This window comes from Lynx rufus, unplaced genomic scaffold (genome assembly GCF_022079265.1).
Source record: "Lynx rufus isolate CCGP_SWC_20201006 ecotype Redwood Valley unplaced genomic scaffold, mLynRuf1.p SCAF_4, whole genome shotgun sequence".
Lineage (NCBI taxonomy): Eukaryota > Metazoa > Chordata > Mammalia > Carnivora > Felidae > Lynx > Lynx rufus.
Window position 1 is genome coordinate 150,969,638 of NW_025814856.1, and position 22,834 is coordinate 150,992,471.

Here is a 22,834-nt window from a genome sequence, read left to right on the forward strand (position 1 = left end):
GGTTTTTTGTTTTGTTTTGTTTTGTTTTTACGGAATAGATATAAATATATATCCTAGAAGATTGACAACAAATTTCTCACAGGAAAAAAAAAATGAAGTTCCACCCATCAGCTTTTAGGAGCAGTGGACAGCATGGTGGGAAGAGTCAAAATTTTAGAACCATGCCTAGGAGTCAAGCTCTGGTTCTCTTAACTAGCTACGCAGGTTTGAACAAATTCTCGGAGCCTTACTTTCCTCATCTATAAAATGGAGACACAAATGCCAGGAGTTTTGTAAGGTTCTATTAACGGACCCCTGTCCATTCCCTCCCCCAATTTTCTGTCACCTAAACTCTCTTTTCCTCAGGAAACTCTGAGGCAAGCAGGGCTTAAAGGCCAACCCCTCTGGGAGCTTTAGGCTTAAATGGCTTCTGCTCTCTCAGCCCTGCAATACCAGGGCACAGAGAAAAGAATTCTTGGCCACCTTACCAGCCCTGTCAAAAAAGAACTGAGACCAGCAGGCAGTCCCTTTGGTTCAACAGACATTTCCAGAGCACCCTGTCACTGGGGGAAATAAGCAGTCCATTTAAATCCCTGAATCTTTTCAAGACACTGAAACACCCACAATGTCTGGAAGTAGCAGACTGGTTGAATTATGAGACATAATTCTTGAAGGCACATTCACATGATAGAATTATGTGCTGAAAAAGAATTTTAAATGACGGGGAGATGTTCATAATAAATTAAGTAAATGTTGCTGTAAAATAGTATATACATTAAGGATTCCAGGGTTTTTTTTTAAATAATTGATTTATAGGGAAAACCATAAGTTCTGAGTGGTTGGATTACGGGTATTTTAATTTTTTTTAATGTTTATTTTTGAGAGGGAGAGAGACAGAGCGCAAGCAGGGGAGGGGCAGAGAAGAGAGGGAGACACAGAATCTGAAACAGGCTCCAGGCTCTAAGCTGTCAACACAAAGCCCACATAGGGCTCAAACTCATGAACCGTGAGATCATGACCTGAGCCAAAGTCGGATGCTTAACCGACAGGCGCCCCAGATTACGGGTATTTTAATTTTTTTCTTTTCTAAACCTTATACAATAAATGTAATAGTTTTCAATATAGTGTTTCAATATGTAAATATGATACAGCATTTAGGAAACAACTCCACTGGGCAGAAATTGTCACTACCTTGTTCATCACCATAGAAAAATAAGCATTTTTTTTTTAATTTTTTTAATGTTTGTTTATTTTTGGGACAGAGACAGAACATGAGTAGGGGGAGGGTCAGAGAGAGAGGGAGACACAGAATCTGAAACAAGCTCCAGGCTCTGAGCTGTCAGCACAGAGCCCGACGCGGGGCTTGAACTCACAGACCACGAGATCGTGACCTGAGCCGAAGTAGGACACTTAACCAACTGAGCCACCCAGGTACCCCGAAAAATAAGCATTTTAAAGAAATGTGCCCTTTTCCTCAATAGAGAGGTAAAAAATTTGGATGGGGCAAATTTTTTGGATGAGGCCCCTCCCTCCCTTGTCCTTGAGTTTTGGGGGTCCCTACACAGCCCAGAACTGAGAGTGGAAAATTAAAAAAAAAAAATCATCCTGGCTCTTTTCCTGTCCATAGATGCTCAGTGTTGAGACTTAGGATGGGGAAATTTTACATAGTTGAGACCTCCCAATACAGGGGCTCCTGGCCTTGTCCATGGGTCTGCACCCTCTCCACATTCACTTCCTGACAGTCGCTTCTCCGGGTGGCCGTGAGATACTGGGAGACTCCCGTCCTATATCCTCTGCAGGAGGTCAGGTCTCTGCTTGGGAGCAGGAAAGGGAAGGAAGGCACAAGGCCCAAATTTTCTTGAATTCTTAAAATACGAGTACTGCTAAGTAGTTAGAACACTTGACGTTTATCATTAGCGTAATTGTTAAGAATAACTACCACTTACTGAATGCTTTCCAGGTGCCAGGTACACACTGTGTTCTTTCATTGAATTTTCACATTAGCCACATAGGTTTTATTCCTATTTCACAGATAAAGACACAGGCTGAGGTCAAGCAGCATGCCTAAGTTCCCAGTTCTATAAAATGGCTGACATAAGGTGCTTCACAGATTGTGAAACTATTTCAAAACGGCCTCTGTTATTTTTCACACTACTCTGTGAGAAGCGGATTCTACGTTTTCACTTGTGAATGAAGGGGCAGATGGCTTTAATGTCCTCTCTGTGGGTCTACGTGCCTGATCCATGAGAGCATTCCCAGCATTTGGTTTCAGTTAGAGGAGTCCTATACTTAGCAGGGCTTTGGTGGGAGCCAAACCTGACCCGACTATACTAGATTGTGCGTGACAGATTTTAATCTGACTCTGAAGAAGGTAGGGTGTGGTGGGAGACTAGATACCAGCAGCAAACAACCAGATCAGGATGTGACCTGTCACTGTGAAGACAAGGAGGCAGTCCTGTACATTGGATATAGGGTCAATTAATTCTGGACTTTGCTGGTGAGAAGCGGGGGGAGGAGGGAGCCAATGGCTCTGCAGGGAAGAAAAAGGCAGAATAGTCTAAGTCAATGGATGATGTTTTGATGCTTGGTGGACCAGCTCGATCCTACCTCAAAGGCTATATAAACAGCTGTGAAATTCTTTTGGCCAGGTATGTATGCTATCATAAAAGTATTTTATTCAGGTTCTGAATAAGACAATCTGCTACTAACCCTTAAAGTACCACGTGTTAACATCGACTTTTCAATATACACACGTAACAGAGAGAAAAACAAAGAGACAACACGGCTATGATAATTTACGGCATTTTCTTTTTTTTTTTAACTTTTTAAAATGTTTTATTTATTTTTGAGAGAGAGGGAGGACGCATGTGCACGAGTAGGGGAGGGGGCAGAGAGAGGGGGAGACACAGAATCTGAAGCAGGCTCCAGCCTCTGAGCTGTCAGCACAGAGCCCGATGCGGGGCTTGAACCCACGAACTCTGAGATCATGACCTGAGTCAAAGTCGGATGCTCAAGCGACTCAGCCACCCAGGCGCCCCAATTTACTGCATTTTCATTTGTTTGGATGAAAGTGGGACTACACCAAAGTTGCTGGAAACAAAGCAGTGAACTGTGACACTATTTCCATAGCTAAACTGCTTGCCTGTATCAGAATTAAATTTCTCCTGATTGGCCTTAATGGAAGTTAATTTTAACATCAGTAACCTTGATTAAAAAAAAAAACTATTGGGGCCCCCGGGTGGCTCAGTCGGTCAAGTGTCCGACTTCAGCTCAGGTCATGATCTTGCAGTCTGTGAATTTGAGCCCCGCGTTGCACTCTGTGCTGACAGCTCAGAGCCTGGAACCTGCTTCAGATTCTGTGCGTCCCTCTCTCTCTGCCCCTCCCCCACTCATGCCTCTGTCTCTCTCTCTCTTTATCTCAAAAGTAAATAAACATTAAAATAATAATTAAAAAAACCTATTGTTTATTTTTGGGGAAAGCAGCAGAAGAGGAAACATTTTCTCAGAATTATGAATCGGCAACCTTGGGTCCTTGCCACGGTTCTGTCCCCAACTGCTGTAATAATTGTGAACGTTAAACCTTTTAAAGTTCCGATTTCTCACCTGTACAAAGAGATTCTAAAATGCAAGTGATGTTTGGGATTGTTCATGTCCTAGGTGCCCAGCTAGCCCTCCATGGGTATCCACAACAGTGAAACCAAATCCAATGAGCAGGGGCCCTTAAGTCCTAAGTAAGGATCCCTAAATGTCAACTGCTGTAAGAGTCTGACACGCGAATGGTCGTCTTTAGACTCCAGAGTAGGGATGGGGGGCACGGAGTAGGGAGCTTCGATGCTACCCTGTAGTAGAAAAGCTTTTTCCTCACTTTGCCCCCATCTGGCATGGAGAAGAGGAAAAACAAGTGAGTACCAGTATAGGATTTAGAAGCTGCGTTCCTGGACGCTGCCTCCTCCAGTTGCTCTGACCTGACTCTGGTCAATCTCGTGCAAGGTGAATTCTAACTATCGCTAGGTGGGACCTATCACCTGCTGGGACCCGTCAGGCTTGGAGGTGTGCTCTCCCAGAAGTAAAGCTCTTGTCTTTGAGATTCCAGGAGGAACTGTTACATTCAAAGACAGGGAAATGCTATGCCGAGCTAACTACAAACGCTTGGGTGGTAATGAGCTCAATACGTAGTGTGTCACAGAGTTTAAAATGTGGAAGGATGATCTTTTCAAAATGATGTTTAATTTAGGCTTATGTTTATGCCTGGTGGTCACAAACCTACTGAACTTGTCACGAGGATGAAATAGGAAAAAGCCAAAAGAGGACACTCAACAGTAGGTAGGGCAGCTTCTAGAAATCAAGAAGGACAATTTCCCAGGTGGTCAGGCAAACCTATCATTCCTTATCTTTCTCGTCCACCCAAAAGTTCTGACACTCGCTTCAAAGCTGTGTGGTAGTTCAAAGCTACTCAGATGCTTACAGGGCCTCGTGACGAGCTTTGGGTATTTTCATGGGGTTTTCCTGTTCAGTCACTGTGGCCTCCCAATCTATAATTCTCCTCCTCTTTCCATTCCATCCTTCCTTCAACTGTTCTAGCTTTTTTCATGCATCCCTCTTATCACTTTTCTTCCCCAACCAAAATAGTGTCGGGGAATTGCCCAAAGGGAGTCCCTATGAACGTACTAAGAGAAAGGGGCATGAGTTACTGCTCATAAATCGGGCACTTTAAAGGCTTTAAAGGCTTTTGCTTTAATCACGATGTAAGTCTGACAACCACTGAGGAAAGCAGGAGCTTTTCGCCTGCGAGGACTCCCACCTTCATCCTCAGGATGAAAATTTCCCATGAGCAAGAGAAGGTATCACCTCATCACTTCCAGGATTCCGCGGACACTTCTCTACGTTGGCAGATAGTTCATTTGTGACCCGAATCGCTTTCCAGCAGCACCTCAAGGGTTTAAACGCTACCCAAGCCCAAAGGTTTTCTATCGCCGCGGCGATGCTCCCCGGCTTTGTTTTTTTCTACTTCCCCAGGCCCAGGCCCGCCCCTCGGCGTCGAAGTCAGGTCTTTACTGGTCTGGGAGTATGCTCGTCTCCGCAGAGAGCCAATCAAAGCCTCGCCTTCTACCCCAGGGCTTTGGGAAGCGGAAAAGACCCGGACCTGATCCCGGGAGTGGGGCGAGGCCTCAAATGAGTGACAGCTCGACCCTCCAATAGGCAGAGCGCTAGGACCTGCCCCTTCTGGCTCCAGAGCTAGAAAAGAGCGTCGATGCCGGCGGCAGTGATGAGTTGTAGGAGGAGCTGGCTGCTTGGCGGTTCTGAGGAGCGGTGGCTGCTGCTGCTGGTGGCCTCTTTGCAGGTGAGTGGTTTTGTTTTCGAATTTTGCTGTTGCCAACCTTAACGTTTTTCAGTGATGTGGTGTTTTAATTTGAGCGCAGGAAGGCCATTTCTTTATTCCCCGGATTCCGTCTTTGGAGAGAATCTGGAGCTCGCTCGTCCGCCCCTTGAGCTCCCACCCTCACTTACTCCCCAAGGTCCCTCTCAGCTGTTCCTTTCGCAGAATGTGCCCCTCTGGGAGTCAGATCTGTCAGCTGAAAGGAGGACTCCGCGTTGGTAGTGGTGTCTTGACGGCAAGAATAAATAGGAGTTGGAGGGAGTGATGAACTCCTCGCTCCTGGACGTTTGAGGCACAGGGTGGCAGAGCCCCTTCACTAGTAGGGGTCCTGGAAGCAAGCTCGGGTGTTTTCAGAGCCATGCCACTAGGACGATGGCAGACCTGGCCCTAAACGTCTAAGTAGAGAGAAAAAAACTGAATGGCAGGGAAGGAGAAAGAGGTGAATATCTGCGATGGTTTCATGTAGCTCTCAAATCGAGCTAAATCACAGGTTCTTAGAATCACTAAAAATTAAAAAAAAAAAAAAAAGTAAGTTTATTTCTCCTCCTTCCAAAGGGATGGGGGCTGCATTACTCGAGAAGGGCAACAGAAATGCATGATGGAAGTAAAATTCACAGTTACTCTGAAAAAGTAAAGTTAAAGGATAATTGGTTGTTTGCTAACTTATTATAACCCTCTTCTCCTACTGCCTCCCTTCCAAATTATGGAGGATTTACAGCCCGTGAGTGGTACCAGAATGTTGACCGAATGTAGACTTTTCGAGAAAAGAATCAAATGCTGTCTTTCACCAGTAGCTGCTGCCGTTTTCTGTGATGAGAGCAGAACACATGTCAGTTTGTACTTTGTTCTAAACCTCTCTCCCCTGAGGACAGGGACTAGGTTTTATCCATCTTTGTATTCCTGTACCATCTCGACACACCACAGATGCCCCTCGAATGTGGTGGACTTTCTTTTATTTTAAGTTTTAATTTTTAATCCTAGTTAGTTAACATAGAGTGTTATATTAGCTTCAGGTGAACAACGCAGTGATTCAACACTTCCATACATCACCCTGTGCTCATCACAAGTGCACTCCCTAATCCCCATGTTGGTGGACTTTAGAGAAGTGTAATTCAAACATATGGTGTAATGGAAGGAGCTCTGAGCTGGAAGTCAGGACACCTAGGTTTTAGTCATGAAGCTGTTGCTATTTGTGTAATCTTAAACAAATCATTTCAACCCTCTGACTTAGTTTCTTGCATCTTTAAAAAGCGGATGGTGCAGTGGATTATTTCCAAGGGCCAGGCCTGTGTTAAAAGCCGGTTTTAAACTAAAGGTGATTAGACATTTTCCACCGCGAGTACATAAGCAAAAAATCTCATAGCAGTAAATTCTGGGCCAATCTGTTGGCAAATAAAAGTTCCCATCTACAAAGGGTGGTGCTTACTCTTTTGTGCCCCCGTTTAAACCAAACCAAATGGATCATTGTAGAAAATTTGGTCCGTGTACAGAATGACCATTGTACAGGGCGTAATGTGGCAGAAAATGTCATCCTTTATTCCGTCGCTCAGAGGTAACCACCGTTAGTGTTTGGGCAGATCTTCCAGTCTCTCTTCCTCTTTTGCCTTCTACGGTTGGTCGAGATTAAGTGGCACATTTCATTTCAAGTAATGACTGGTACATCTAAATTCAGCTGTGCCTTCATTTCTGTGGGCCTGGTGCTCAGAGAACAGAGGATACACAAATATTTGAGCCAACAGGTCTCTTGAACATCCTTGGAATGAAGTCTGGTTGTGAGAGGATGTTTACGTGGAAAAATAAGACTACAAGTATTACTTAATGGTAATACTCTTGCACTGAAATTTGACCACAAATATTGAAAAAAATATACTTTATAAAACATAAACTTGACCAAGGCATTTGGATTGTAGAATACTGCTTAATATTTTGTATGTTTCTAGAGCTGTATGTTAACATCAACTCCCCATACCCCCAATACACACAACATTTGATTGTATTTCTCCTTCCACTACCTAATTTAACCTTTTCTCTTTACCCCCGCCCTCACTTTACTTTTTTTAATTATTTTTTAAAGTTATTATTTTTTTAATGTTTATTTTTTTTTGAGAGAGAGAGAGCATGAGGTGGGGTGGGGGGGAGTATAGAGAGAGGGAGACACAGAATCTGAAGCAGGCTGTAGGCTCTGAGCTGTCAGCACAGAGCTCAAAGCGGGGCTCGAACTCACAGACTGTGAGATCGTGACCTGAGCCAAAGTCAGGCGTTTAACCGACTGAACCACTCAGGTGCCCCTCATTTCACTTTATTCCCAGCATTTACTTCTGCGCATACCTCAGCAAGGAGGATCACTTTCAGGAGCCTGAGGTCTGTGCCAGGCTTGGTTCGTCAAAGTCTGCTGCATTCAACCCAGAATACTTTTCACTTCGGCAGGAGTGCTTCACTGTAATTTCATTTAGTCTCACCCCTAGCCCTTGAGAACAGCAGTTATCCTTATCTTCATGGATAAGGAGCCTGAGGTCCAGAAAATTTGAATAACTTGGTCAATATCAGTAAGTAGCAGAGCTGGGACTAATGTCCAGGTTTCTTGACTTCAGACTTCTGGGATTTGGTGGAAGTAGCTTGTGTTGACAAAAGCTACTATCCTGGGGGAATAAGTAACCAAAGTTAGGAAGGAGGTGTCATGAGTGGGTGTTTTGCTCATCAGTGATGCCGTGCAGGCCGGAACAAGCAACGTGCCTCAGGCAAACACTCATCTCATTACAGATGGAGATGTCTTCCCTGTGAATAGGGGTCTCCCTGCTGTGGTTTGCTTTGCATGTACCAAGTGATCAGTGGGGGCTGCTGGTAGATGTAAAGCTGGAGAATGACAGGGTCGTAATGCCTGCAAAACACCTGGAGGTGATAGCATTTGCTCCTGGTAGAGAAGCACCCTTAGATTACAAATACAAATAGAAAAGTTACTGTAAAGCTTTAGGGAAAGTAATAGATAGTGGAAAACAAGGTACTTTCAGGTACCTGTTTGAACTTTTAATATTGAGCTTGATTTGGGGGAAAGAACGCTTTGTTAAGACTCCAAGAACTGAGCTCTGGATTTCATTTCCCTTAAGAACAGTTCCTTTTTAATTTATTAGAAACATGGCTAACCCCTCTTTTTTTTCTGTCCTCAAATACAGCCAGCCTATGTTCTGTAGAGTTGGATTCCTACAGAGTTAGGTTAAGAGTTGTTCAAAGCTGTGCAATGAGGTTTTGGACTAGGAAAAACATCAGAGTGGTTGAGGGTAGCATTTGAAGAGCTAATAATTAAGAGTAATCTTTTGATCAAAGCAACCCTGACTCTGTATCCCTTTTTTTTTTTTTTAAGTTTATTTATTTATTTTGAGAGAAAGAGCAAGAGAGAAGGAGTCAGGGAGGGGTAGAGAGAGAGGAAAGGAGAGAATCCCAAGCAGGCTCCGTACTGTCAGTACAGAGCCCTACGCAGGGCTCAAACTCACGAACTGTGAGATCATGACCTGAGCCAAAATCAGACACTTAACTGACTGAGCCACCCAGGTGCCCTTCTGTATCCATTATTTTTATGTTACCTCAACATGATATCACTGATCACATTTCTTCCTCAGTTTTTGGAAGCAGAAAACAAACTAAGTTTTTAGACTGGTCTTTAGCCTGTAATTTTCCCCACCCATTCATGAGTTGTTATGCTAGAGTATTAGACATCATTACTTTTCAAACACCTGAGGAAGGGAGGCAGCAACGTCTCAGGAGCATTAGTTTGGAAGACGGAACGAGCGTCAGTTATTGGGGTTGGCGGGGGAGGTGAGTGAAATTATATGCTTTAATGAAAGGCAGGAGTAGGAGGCAGCAGCAAGATTGTTGTGCTACATTTGTTGAAACTACCTAGAGGTCCTGGAAATATTGTAGTAGTAACCTCAGTAAATGCAGGGCCATGTGTTTGCACCAGTCCCCTACCAGGCTTGCCTTGCTGAAAGGATGCTGAGTCTAAAAAAATAAATAAATAGGGGCTCAGCCGGTTAAGCATCTGACTTCAGCTCAGGTCATGATCTCACGGTTTGTGGGTTCAAGCCCCGCAGCAGGCTCTGTGCTGGCAGCTCAGAGCCTGGAGCCTGCTTCAGATCCTGTGTCTCCCCCTCTCTCTGTCTGTCTGTCTCTCTCTGTTTCTCCCTTAAAAAAAATAAACATTTGAAAATAAATAACATAACTTCAATTTTATGGTGGCATTTATGGAAAGAATATTTTTTTGGCTCTACAAGCGATTTAGGTGGAATTTCTATGCCTACACGTAGTGAAAAGTCTGAAAAGATGTCACCTGGGGCGCCTGGGTGGCGCAGTCGGTTAAGCGTCCGACTTCAGCCAGGTCACGATCTCACGGTCCTTGAGTTCGAGCCCCGCATCAGGCTCTGGGCTGATGGCTCAGAGCCTGGAGCCTGTTTCCGATTCTGTGTCTCCCTCTCTCTCTGCCCCTCCCCCGTTCATGCTCTGTCTCTCTCTGTCCCAAAAATAAATAAAAAAAAAACGTTGAAGAAAAAAAAAAAAAGAAAAGATGTCACCTGCATAGCGTGTTTCCTTTGAATCACCTGTCTATTTACTGCCGGGCCAATTGCTAAGCTTGTATTCCCGAGCAAGTGTACATTCACCTGAAGTGTGAGACACTGTGGCAATTTATGAAGACGATAGTCTAAGAAAAGTAAAGCATGTCAAAATGACCTATTTTTGAAGTTGCTTACTACCATGAATATGTCTTCTCTCTAACTTTACCTTGGACCCGTTATGAATTACGTGAATTAAGCAAAAGTAAGCTCCTCAGACTGATTTAAATGAGTTCAGTATTGTCTTCTGTGAGGAATAAAAACAATTATGAATGGGATTTCATTCCTCAAGGTACTTGCAGTTCTGGCCAAGAATAAAATCAGGTGATTTAATAATTCTGAGATTATCCCATGACAGGATGCTTAAAGGTTCAAAATGCTGATATGATTAGTAGATCTGAATATGATATCCAGCTAGGCCAGGGATTGGCAAAGTAAGGCCTTCTGGTCTACTCCCTGTTTTTGTACAGCCCACAAGCTCTGAATAGTTTTTACCTCATTTACTGGTTGAAATAAGTCAAACGATGACAATATTTCACATGGATGAAAATTATATAAAATTCTAATTTCAGTGTCCACACATAAAATTTTATTGGACTAAAGCTTCATTTATTCATTTATGAACTGTCTATGGCTGCTATCAGCTACAATGGCAGAACTGAGTAACTGCAACAGAAGCCAGATAGCCCACGGAGCCTAAAATGTTTACTGTTTGGCCTTTTACAAAAAAAGTTGCCAACACCTCAGCTAAGCTGTACTGTCTTTCACGTTCATCTCCTTCATCGCATCTCAACAGCCATTATCCTGGTCCAGGTCTCCATTATCTACATTACCAGAATCATTGCAAAGGCCTCTCAAGTTTTCCTATCAGTGGTTTTTCCCATCTCATTCTGTGTTTGTAAGTGCTGCCTGATCCTCCTAAAATACACATACTTATTTTAGTGATGTCCCAATACTTATGGAAGAACCTATCTTCTTTGCACAAGACCTTTCTGGGGCCACTATTCAGTCTTATCTTTCTAGGCTAATCTCCTCCTACTTCCTTGTTAGACCCTATACTTAGGATAGAGATCATAAAATCTTCCAAATGGGACACTCAAGTGTGAAAGGGGCCCTATAATGATTACGTGGGGGAAACAGGCCTAAAGCAAGACTGTTCTAGGCAAAGCAGGAAATGTGGTCACACTATCTATACTCCATCCGGTTTGAATGGCTCACCATTCTCCATATGTACCCGTTCCCTTGCTTCTACTCATTATACCCTTAGGCTCGAGTTCCTTTTCCTTGTTTTATAAGTCTGAGTCTTGAACATCTTTCCAAATCTAGGTTAAATAGTGCCATGTCCATGAGCCTTACTCAGAAATAATCTTTCCTTTTTTTATCTCCCTTATGAATGGCTTTCTCATGGTGTGGATGACTTTCTGCCTTAGTGATACACACACACACACACACACACACACACACACACACACATCCTTTTTCCCCATCAGTTCCTTGAAGACATAATCTGTGTTGGATCCTATACTCCTCATAGTCCTAGCATTATGTCATGCTCAGGTGGTGGTTGCGACACATGTTTAAAGAATGAATTAATTGACCAGACTGGGGAGACTGATAAATATTTGGGGCTGTCAATTTGTAAATCATCCATTTTAATGTGATTAAAGTAGTGAGAAAAGTTGGGTTTCCAAGGACTGAGGAGAGCCTCGGATGTCAACGTGGCAGTGTAGCAGAGTGGTTCTAGGCGTAAAGATAGGCGTTGGGGTCCAGCCTGCCTGAGACTGATTGCCAGCTCTGCCATTTACAATCTGTGTCACTTTGGGCAAGTTGACCTTTCCCTCTAAGTTTCTGCATCTGTAAAATGGGAGTAGTCCTAGAATCCTCTCCATAGAATGGTGGTTGAGGATTCAAATAGTCCCAAATCACATGGTGAGCCCTCTATGAATATTAGCTGCTGTGATACCACATGCTGTCTTCATCATCATGGTACTATTAATGGTGGGTAGGAAAATACAGCGACTCGAGATAAGGATGTAACAGTAGAAGAGCTGAGAGAAATGCAGCCCCGAAATCTTAGAATAATTGTACCCCCTTGATTGAAGTAGTCAGTTTCAGAGGGACCAAAGTGGTGTGAGTCCTGCGAGAAGATGGTTTCACTTAGTAAGAAATGACTAGTTAGCAGGTTTTTGAGAGACCAGTTCAGTCGAGTGGTCAAGGCACAGGTTAGGTGTCCGAGAACTAAATAAGTATTGGCCAGAAGGCGGGGAAACAGTGAATAGGAAGGGGTGAGAAGGGGAGACACAGAAGCATATAAGAGATCTATTTGTTTAGTAAGTTTTTTCTTTCAGCTTTACCATACTTTAAAAAGGAAGAGGGACGCCTGGGTGGCTCAGTTGGTTAAGCGACCGACTTCGGCTCAGGTCATGATCTTGCAGTTTGTGGGTTTGAGTCCCGCATCGGGCTCTGTGCTGAGAGCTCAGAGCCTGGGGCCTGCTTCAGATTCTGTGTCTCCCCCTCTCTCTAGTCCTCCCCTGCTCACGCTCTGTCTCTCAATAATAAATAAATGTTAAAAAAAAAAAAAACAATAAAAATAAAAAGGAAGAAACCCTGGGATATGCTAATTCAGTGACCTGTGTGGCCCTTTTTGGAATGAAGTAAATCATTGACTAAAATTGGTGCTTAATTCAGGTGCTGGTAACCCTTGCCAAGGGATACATAAGGAACCTTAAGAACCAACTCCAGAGTGGTTAGCTTTACCAAACACAACACAAAAAACAAAGCTTGATTTAAAAAAAAATAATAATTTTTCATTTTAGAGTGGGGAGTATATATTCATAGTATGGCACCCCTCTAAATTGCCCACTTGACTTTGTACCTTGAGGTTTTTCTCGAGCAGTCATAAGCTGAGCCCTCCTTTATACTCACCTTGTTTCTATGCGTTTTATGAAATGACTGCCTGGGTTTGGACGGACAAGTTGTGACTGGAGATGCTCCTGTGAAGTGAAGCCAAGTGGAGCCTAGATACTCAAAAAACCCAGACCCTGAAGTCTCTAGTGGTGAGAAGAAGGAGCACAGGCATTGGAGGCAGAAGGCGTGGATTGTCGTTCCAATTTGCCACTTAGTTGTTTGTTGGTTGGTTGCTTGTTGTTTTTTTTTTTTTTTTTCAAGTTTTTATCTGAATTCCGGTTACTTAACAGATGGTATAATATGGTCAGTTGGAGTCTCTTCTTTCTGGAGATTATGACCATTCATGAATATATTAAACTGTCAAGGACACAGAAGTGTAATGGATGATCGTTATCGGCTCTGGCTTTGCCACTAAATACACTGTGATTCTTGAATTAAGGCTTCCTAACCCCTCGGGCCTGCCAACTGAGTGGTTTTTACTTTGGAAGTTACCGCTAAGACGGTCAGGCCTTAGGCTCATTAAGCACAATGTAATCACCCCTGTCAAACTGACTTCAAGTCAATCAACACAGCTCCTTACTAAGTACCTTGTGTGTGTCGTATGTCAAGTGTCACGCTAGATTCCAGAGATAGGGCAAGTAGCACCTGCCGTGATACAGTTCACAGTCTAATAGGGCACCCAGATGCTGGACAAGTAATCTGTCACAAGTGACCCATCACAGCTGTATGCAGTGTTGTAGAGCAGGGTGCTTCACGAGTGTTTTCCAAGCAGGACTGTCCACTTCCCAATGGGTGAAAGGGAAGGGTAGAGAAGTCTGCCTAGAGCAGAGGTTCTCAAAGCATGGTCCTCAAACTGGCAGGATGTCAGCATCATGTGGGAACTTGTTAGAAATACAGATTCTCAGGCCCGCCCAGATGTGGTCAGTCAGGCCTTGGAAGTGAGGCCCAGCACTCTGTTTTAACCACTTCTGTTGGTGATTCTCATGTACATTCAAGTTTGAGAATGATTGGCCTAGAGGAAATAACATTTAAGCTCTGAAGCTGTTCTGATCCGTTTGGTAGCCACTGGTCACATGTGGCTCTTGAGCCTTTGAAATGTGGCTGGTGCAAATTGAGACGTGCTATAAGTATAAATACGTATCAGGTTTCAAAGACCTACTATGAAAAAAAAGAATGTAAAATACCCCATTAATACTTTTATATAGATTGTATGTTGGAATAGTATTTTGATTCTATAAGGTTAAATAAAATATATTATTTTTTTGAGTTTATTTATTTCAAGGAAGAAGAGACAGCATGAGTCGGGGAGGGGCAGAGAGAGGGGAGGAGAGAGAATCCCAAACAGGCTCTGCACTGTCAGCACAGAGTCTGATGAGGGGCTTGCACCCACAAAACTGTGAGATTATGACCTAAGCCAAAACCAAGAGTTGGGCACTCAACCGACTGAGCCACTCGGGTGCCCCTCAATAAGGTATATTATTAAAATTAATTGCATTTATTTCTTTTCCCTTTTTAATATGAATTTTAAGAAATCTAAAATTATATATGTGGCTTGCAGCATATTGTGATTGACACAGCCGATCTAAAGGGTGACTAGAGGTTACCTCAAGCTGGGTGGGACCAAAGTGGCAGTGGAGGGGAGGGGATGCAGGGCGAGGGTTCTGGGTAGGGTAGTGTGTGTGCAGGGGTCCTGAAGCAAGAAAGAACATGGCATGCTCAAGGAAATAAGAGAAAACCAAAGCCTTGCAAGTCATGTTCAGGATTTTGGACTTTATCCTAAGACCAACAGGAAGTGATTGAGGATTTTAAATAGGGTGCTCACTTTTCAGGAAGTTTGCAGTTAATAAATGAAGGCAAGAGAGCTACATCTGAATATATCAAGACTCTCAAAGTCAAAGCTTCTCCCCTCCCCAAAAGATGGTGGGCATGGAGGCATTTGGTCAGGATTGAAAGGGCGCAGGACCCTGCCCGTCACCTACCCGTGCCCCAGGACTTTAGGCCCAAACACCCCCGAGTCAAGGGAGAAGCAGACACCTGGAAGAGGTAGTTTTGCTTTCAGTTCATTTTCAGCATGGTTAAAGCTCAGAGCTGGCCGAAGCATTCCAGGAAGAGTCCAAAGTTGAGTGGAAGTTTGATTACAGAGCTGAGGCTCTTCAGGGCACTGGCCCAGGCTTTGGTGAAGAAGGGTCAGGGACAAGGAGCCCAGCACATATGGGGGTTAGAGGGTGTTGGACAAAGCAGAGGAAAGCTGGGATTGGAGCCTGGAGGCTGGGGGACTGACCTTCTCCTGGGGTATGGTGGCCTCTTCATTCATCTGTGGCCTGGAGATTTCCCTGTAAGTCATGGTGCATATGTTAGCAGACTCAAACTGGCCTCCAGACACATTTCATTTAGTTCATGTTTCTAAAATGTATTTAAATTAGTCACCAGTATTAATATCAGATTTCACATAAAACTGTGCATTTCTGGGGCACCTGGGTGGCTCAGTTGGTTGGGTGTTCGACTCTTGATTTTGGCTCAGGTCATGATCCCAGGGTTGTGGGATTGAACTCCATGTCAGGCTCTGCACTGAGTGTGGAGCCTGCTTAAGATTCTTCCCCCGCCGCCCCTCTCTCTCTCCCTCTCCCCCTCTCCCCCTCTGTCCCTCTCCTGCTCACCACCCCCCCCCCCATTCTCTCTCTTTCTCACTACAGTTGTTTTTAATGTGCATTTCTGGTGTTTTTGAAAATTGGAAGATCCAGGAACCCCTGGAGCAGCGAGGTAGTAGCTACTCCTTTTATTTTTATATGAACTTTTAGGAGCTGAAATGACCATTTAAAAAAAATTTTTTTTAATGTTTATTTATTTTTGAGAGAGAGACAGACAGAGTGCTATAAGGGGAGGAGGAGAGAGAGAGGGGGAGACACAGAATCCGAAACAGGCTCCAGGCTCCGAGCTGTTAGCACATAGCCTGACGTGGGGCTTGAACTCAGGAGCTGTGAGATCATGACCTGAGCCGAAGTCAGACACTTCACTGACTGAGCCACCCAGGCACCCCCTGAAATGACCATTTTTATGTTTTTTAAAGAAGACATTTATTTACCCTAAAGACAAAACTGAGTCCCCAGGTTCTCTGTGGTCTGACTCGAAGTATTGCAGTCTCTCCAGTGTTTGCTTTGAGGAGTCCCTTCTTCTGTGTATTCTCCAGAAAGGTTGTAAGAATGGGACCCTTAGTTCAGTGAGACCAAGTTATACAAAAACTCTGTCCATCTGCACAAGAGCCACGTCCATCAGAGAAGCACATATGCTCTCTACAGTTTTCCATGGTTCCCATCATGCCTGTGGCTCAGTGTGTGTGTTTGTGTGTTTGTTGGTAAACACTTGGTATACCAGCTCCCATGATGATTAAAATCTTAAACTTTAAACCTCAGCAGCTCCCCTGTAAATATTCAGTAGTTAATTAAATGGGAAGTCAGTTGATAGCAGCAAGGAGGAAAGAAGGAAGTGACTTTATTTACCCAAGATAGATGCACTAATCTGTACTTTGTCCTATGTTCACCCCTGTACACCAGAGGGAGGGAGGGGTGTAGTCTTTGTGGCTGTGGTACTGTTTCTCTGCTCGCTCTCTCTCTCTCTCTCTCTATAGATAGATAGATAGATAGATAGATAGATAGATAGATAGATATGTATTGGGGGTGGGGGGAACAGAAATTGTTTTATTTCTTAAACAGAGTAAGCAAATATAGCAGATTAAAATACTGCAAGCTTGGTGGTAAGTGCCTGAATGTTCATGATGTTACTGCCATATATATTTTTTGTTCTCTTGGTATAGTTCATAATCAAAGGCAGTGGAGAAGTGCTTTTGCCTACAGAATTTGTCCATCCTACCCTTTTTTAAAAATATATTTTAGAGGGAGAGAGAGAGAGAGTATGAGCAGGGGAGAAGGGCAGAGGGAGAGAGAGAGCGTGAACAGGGGAGAGGAGCAGAGGGGGAGAGAGAGAGAGAGGGAAGGAGAGAGAATCTTAAGCAGGCTCCACACTCAGCACAGAGCCCAATGTGGGGCTTGACGCAGGGCTCAATCCTGTGACCCTAGGATCATGACCTGAGCCGAAATCAAGAGTCAGAGGCTCAACTGATTGAACCTCCCAGGCACCCCATCATACCCTTATTCATTTAAAGGGAAAACAGCTTTATTAGCATAAGGAGGCTTCTTGCTTGACACGACAAAGTGAGGGTTGGGGTGGAGGAACACTTGATAGCCTCTCTTTTCTCCATTCCCTTCTCTACCAGCATCAAAAAACAAAACAATAAATGTTACAGGAGGCTGGGTCTAGTTTTTGATCTGACAGAAGTTTCTAGTACTTGGTGAATTGGGGCTCTTTGAGGAAACAATATAAAAACGTCTTTCTTTTGCAAATTAAACACACACACATACACACACGCCCACACATTCATTATTTGGTCTCTCCGCGTGCCTTAGACGGGGTTTGTTCAAGTGAAGGATCCTGAAATTTGAGCTCATTAGCTTCGTGATTATTCTGCTTCTGGGCACCAGTGATCACACAGCAAAACACTGCCCAGATGTGTGTCATCCCATTCTCTGTTCTTCCGCCAACCTCATGCCCCTCTGGGCTGAGGGTAGAATCATCCCTCTTCCTCCAGAAATTCTCAGCTGTCTGATGTACCTTCGCCCGAGCCCAGTCTCTTCCAGATGCTTCCTGTTTCACATGCACTAAAGCTTCAAACCTGATGCTTGACCAGAAAGGGGTGTCATAAACCTGACGACCTTGGTCTTTCAGCTACTTGCAGATTACCTCAATCTGCTTCTTCCCTCAGGGCCCCATCAGTTTACCTTCTCCTGCAGTGAGATGAAGCCTTGTTTTAAAGGGTTTTTATTCCCCTTCAGAATCTCTGGAAATTACTAAAGAAAGGAAGAAACTAGATACCTAGATTCCAGTTAACTTTGTCACTGTTATGTAACTGTGGGTGAATCACGGATTAAGTGGGCCAGAAAATCTCCCATTTCATGGAAGTTGCAAGAACGGCAGGAGACCAGGCCCCGATGTTCATATCATTTTTAGTCCCCAGTGTGGAAAACCCTGGGGTGGAAGTGGAGAGCCTGGGCATGCAAGGCGGGCAGTGTTTGTCGGTATACATATGTCCACTGCAAGGAGGGTGAGGGCAGGCTGATGCAGCCGGAACAGCAGATTCTCCAGGGGACGGAGTGGGCCCAGCAGACCTTCGGGCCAGCAGCCTAACTTAGGGAATTCAGAAACACTGTAAGGTTGTCTGTCCCACTTCACCAGATTCTTCTCCCGCTGAGATGCAGCTGGTGTGTGCAGGGCAGCCTAAGATTTGGGCAGGAGGGGGCGGGGCCTCCTTATCAGCGTGCTTCCTGTCACTTCTTCAGACCTGCTCCCGCTAATCTCTTTCTACAGGCAGCATCTCTTCTACAGCTGCTTGCATTTGATAGCTTTTTTGCATCAGGATTTATGCCTGCCGAGCGTTGTTTTGGGGGCAGGTGAGAGATTATTTAGGTGAGTACCGTATTCAGTGTTAATGTTGTTTTAAATCACTTTTGGTGTTGTTTGAACGTTGGACCGTAGATTTTCTTATATGTAGTGTCGCCTGTGGCATTGAAGAGCGAGTTGCCACCCATTAGTGATTTACATACCAAGCAGATGTGGTGGTTCATTGAATTACCATGTTTAACTTCTATAATAAGGTGACACTGGTAAATATTCTTTTTCCACCAGGGGAAAAACAAAGTGAGAAGGATGCCTTCAACCTGGAGTCAGCTGCTAGGAGCTGGGAGTTCCCAGCTACTAGTCATACTTTCAGACATCTATAACTCATTCTAGTAAATCCTCTCTTCTGTAAGCACAGACTGCCTTTTTATCTGGTGGAAACGCAGCATGCCATTAGAATGACATGTCCTGTCATTTTACATCATACAATTAAGATATTGTCTAGCTGTCAGAAAATTCAAATCGACTAGGCTCCCTGTAATTAATTATCTGTATAATGTGCCATAGTGTATATGTTGTAAAGTTCAGGTAGTCGGTTGAATGAAGACCATAACATACTTTTTGTTTCTTCTCTTTCTAGATGTCTTGCTGTCATTGAACCCATTTGAAAGTGCTAGGCGAGCTCAGCCATCAGTATGTCCAAGTACAAACTGATTATGTTAAGACATGGAGAGGGCGCTTGGAATAAAGAGAATCGGTTTTGTAGCTGGGTGGATCAGAAACTTAACAGTGAAGGAATGGAGGAAGCTCGGAACTGTGGGAAGCAACTCAAAGCACTAAACTTTGAGTTTGATCTCGTATTCACGTCCATCCTTAATCGGTCCATCCACACAGCCTGGCTGATCCTGGAAGAGCTGGGGCAGGAATGGGTTCCGGTGGAAAGCTCGTGGCGTCTAAACGAACGTCACTATGGAGCTTTGATCGGTCTCAACAGGGAGCAGATGGCTTTGAATCACGGTGAAGAACAAGTGAGGCTCTGGAGGAGAAGTTACAATGTGACCCCACCACCCATTGACGAATCTCACCCTTACTACCATGAAATCTACAGTGACCGGAGGTATAAAGTGTGCGATGTACCTGTCGATCAGCTGCCACGATCTGAAAGCTTAAAGGATGTTCTGGAGAGACTCCTACCCTTTTGGAATGAAAGGATTGCTCCTGAAGTCTTAAGTGGCAAAACCATTCTGATATCTGCTCATGGAAATAGCAGTAGGGCTCTCCTGAAACATCTGGAAGGTACCATCTTTATGCTACTACTTATTAGAGGTTGCTAAATGTTATGCTTGGACCTTAATCTAGAAAGGACAGGGTTTCTGAGCACAATTTACATAATGGACTTTCTTGCCCTATTCCCTTTTGTCATTTCAGGCTTTTTTTTTTTAATTATATGAAATTTATTGTCAAATTAGTTTCCATACTCATTTCAGTCTTTTAAGAATCATTTTGTTCTATTAAATCAAAAATGCTGTGCCTTTCACATTCATACTATTTAAAGCAATGATTCTAAAACTTTAGCAAGCATCAGATTTCCCTGGAGGGAGACTTTGGTCTACTCCAGATTGCTGGCCCCATCCTTGAAGTTTCTGAATTTGTAGGCCCCGGGGGTATGGTTGGAGAATTTGCACTTCTAAGGTGTTTTCAGGTGAAGCTGCTTGGGGGTTTTCCACTTTAAGAACTATTGATCTAAAGGATAATAAGGTTTTTGCTGTAGCAAGGTAAAAGCAGGCTAGGGAGGGAATTAATTTCTAAAGAGATGGTATGCAAAGTCAATTTATTTATTTGAGTCGTTCCAGATAAACAAAATTATCTAGACTTCAGTTTTGCCCATGCTCTTCCAACTCTAAACAATTATTCCTGCGTTGCAGATCTGTGTTTCTTGAACAATTCCTTTGTTCCAGCTCTTTCTTTCCAGACCAGGCCTATTCATTGATTGGGAGAAAGTTAGGGGGAAGGTAAATAAAAGGATTGCCTGTTGGAGATAATCAGTCGGCTCAATTTTATTTTAACCACTTCATGTTGCGTTCTAAACATATTCTGAAATGTACAATATTGTTATCTTCCTCTTAACTGATGTAAACTAGGAACCCCTGAGGACTCGGGCTCACCACTTTGGGGCATCAGTGATTGCACTGTGACACTTACAGGGGGTTCTTCTTTCCCCTTTCTCCCTTCACTAAGCAATCCCAGGCATTTGTGCTTTTTGAGTGATCTGCTCCCTCGTCCTTTGTCCTGACAGCACCAGCAGTAGTTAGCCCCTGATATTAGAATGCATTTCTCTAACATTCCTTGCCCATTCTGCTTTACTTTTCTCTATGAGGCTGTGAAAAATGAAGAGGTTGACATTGTATGTGAAATAAGTGAAAATAGGTTATTGGTAACCAAACAAAGTGATCTTTATGAGATTTTATTGTAAACTTTTTAGCATGTGCTTTTGCCCCTGATTTTTATAACATGGCCAAAAGCCAAATCATTACTCGAATACTTGCATCCATTAGTTGTGCAGAGATCTAAACTCTACAGACTTTATTGGCTATTAAAAATGTTATTGGCTAGACATGGCGCTCACCCTGTTTGTGTATATATCTTATTTACTCAACTACATAAAGGCTTCTATTCTTTTTCTTTCAGAATAGTCAGGTATTTGATTAAGTGATAAATAACTTCATCATTATTGGACTACAGTACTTTATTGTTTGAAGAAGAGTTGAGCCTTCTCTTAGGACAACAACAAACTGAAATTCAGAATTTCGAAGTTTCTGCCAAAAGGTGTATTCTGTTCCACCACTCCAATTCCCTTGTTCCAGAGACGAGACTTTGATCTCTCTGTGGCCAAGCTCCCTTCCCTAAAGAAGATGCCATCATCTGCTTCAGGAACCTCTTTTCTCCCCTGTCTTAACTAGGAAACCCTCCCTTTAAAAAATGATTTCTTGCTATTTAATACCATTTATTCTTCAACTGTCTTTAGGTTTAGATGTCTTTAAGATTATTCTGCATCCCCAGCCACAGCCCATTCTAGATACTCCCTTCTATTAGTGCACTGAGGATTTCCCTATTTGTTACTGTTCTTTTTTGAAGGGAATAGGAAGGTTTAGCCAATGGTGAAGAAGACTGTCACCCTGGTCAGAGTAGAGGGAGAATTACCTGTGGACGGCAAGGTTACCCATAGAAAGCTTACTTTCTGTATTTGAGGGAGGTTTTGAAACCATTAATAATTTACCAAAAAACAATCATTTGGTATAGCTGCTGTAGAAAACAATCCGTCAGCTTCTCTATAGATTAGACCTGCGGTTACCATACGATCCCACCAATTCTATTGCTAGGTATTTACCTGTATTCATTTCCTAGCGCTACTGTAACGAAGTACCAATAACTGCAAGGCTTAAAACAACAGATACTAATTTTCCTCACAGTTCCCCGGGGCTGGAAGTCCTAAATTAAAGTGTTGCCGGGGTCATGTTCTCTCTATCCTTTCTTGCGTCTTCTAGCTTCTTGGGTTTGTTGGCAATCTTTGGCATTCCCTGGTTTGTAGGTGCATCTGTGCAGACCTGTCTTCACTAGGTGTTTGCCCTGTGCGTCTCTGTTTCTTGTCCAAATTTCCCCTTTTCGTAAGAATACACATAATATTAGAGTAGGATGAAAGATATCATTTTAACTTGACTACCTCTATAAAGACCCTGTTTCCAAATAAGGTCACATTCTGAGGTTAGGACTTCAACGTATCTTTTTTGGAGGGATAATAGTTCAACCCATAGCAATACTTAAGAGAGATGAAAACTTATGTCCAAATGAAAACATGTACACAAACCTTCATAGTAGTAGTATTCATAAGAGCCAAAACACAGAGAAGCATCCCAAATGCGTGTCACCTAGTGACTAGATACATTAAATTTGGTATCCATACAATACAGTATGATTCAGCAATGAAAAAGAATGAAATACTCTTATGTGCCACAGTGTGGATGAACTTTAAACTCATCATTACCTGAAAGAAGGGAGTCACAAAGGAATATTTATTGTGCAATTCTACTTAAATGAAATGTCCAGAATGGCCACATCTTTACAGACAGAAAATAGATTGTGTTTCCTGGGCCTGGGGTAGAGGTGGAAGGGTGTGGAATGAACAGTGGCTGCCGTTAGGTACAGAGTTTCTTGTTGGGGTGGTGAAACGTGCTAAAGTTGATTGTGATGATGGTCGCACGAGTCTGAATATACTAAAAGCCGTGGGATAAATGGATAAATTGTATGATATGTGAATTACCAAGTTAAAGCTGCAAAAATAGTTTAATCAATGGGATTGAAAGATTAAAGGATGTGGCATTGGCCTAGAGAAAAATATTGGAGGGCAAATATGGGAAGCAGTGTCAAAGTAGACATGTATGGATGTGGAGTAAAGAATAAGGAAAAATAAAATAAACTACAGCTTTGGTCACTAGAGCAGAAATGGATTTATAGGGGTTGCTGA

The 22,834-nt window shown here is 43.3% G+C and overlaps 1 protein-coding gene across 1 annotated transcript in view; it reads left to right on the top strand.

The window, feature by feature from the left end:
• Window positions 1-5,195: 5,195 nt before the first annotated feature.
• Window positions 5,196-22,834, top strand: part of BPGM (bisphosphoglycerate mutase) — a 28,312-nt gene continuing 10,673 nt past the window's right edge. Inside the window, exons 1-2 of the mRNA XM_047096702.1 lie at window positions 5,196-5,320; window positions 18,953-19,608. Coding sequence (XP_046952658.1) covers window positions 19,008-19,608 — 601 coding nt within the window. The 5' untranslated portion in view covers window positions 5,196-5,320; window positions 18,953-19,007. The remainder of the gene's footprint in view (window positions 5,321-18,952; window positions 19,609-22,834) is intronic.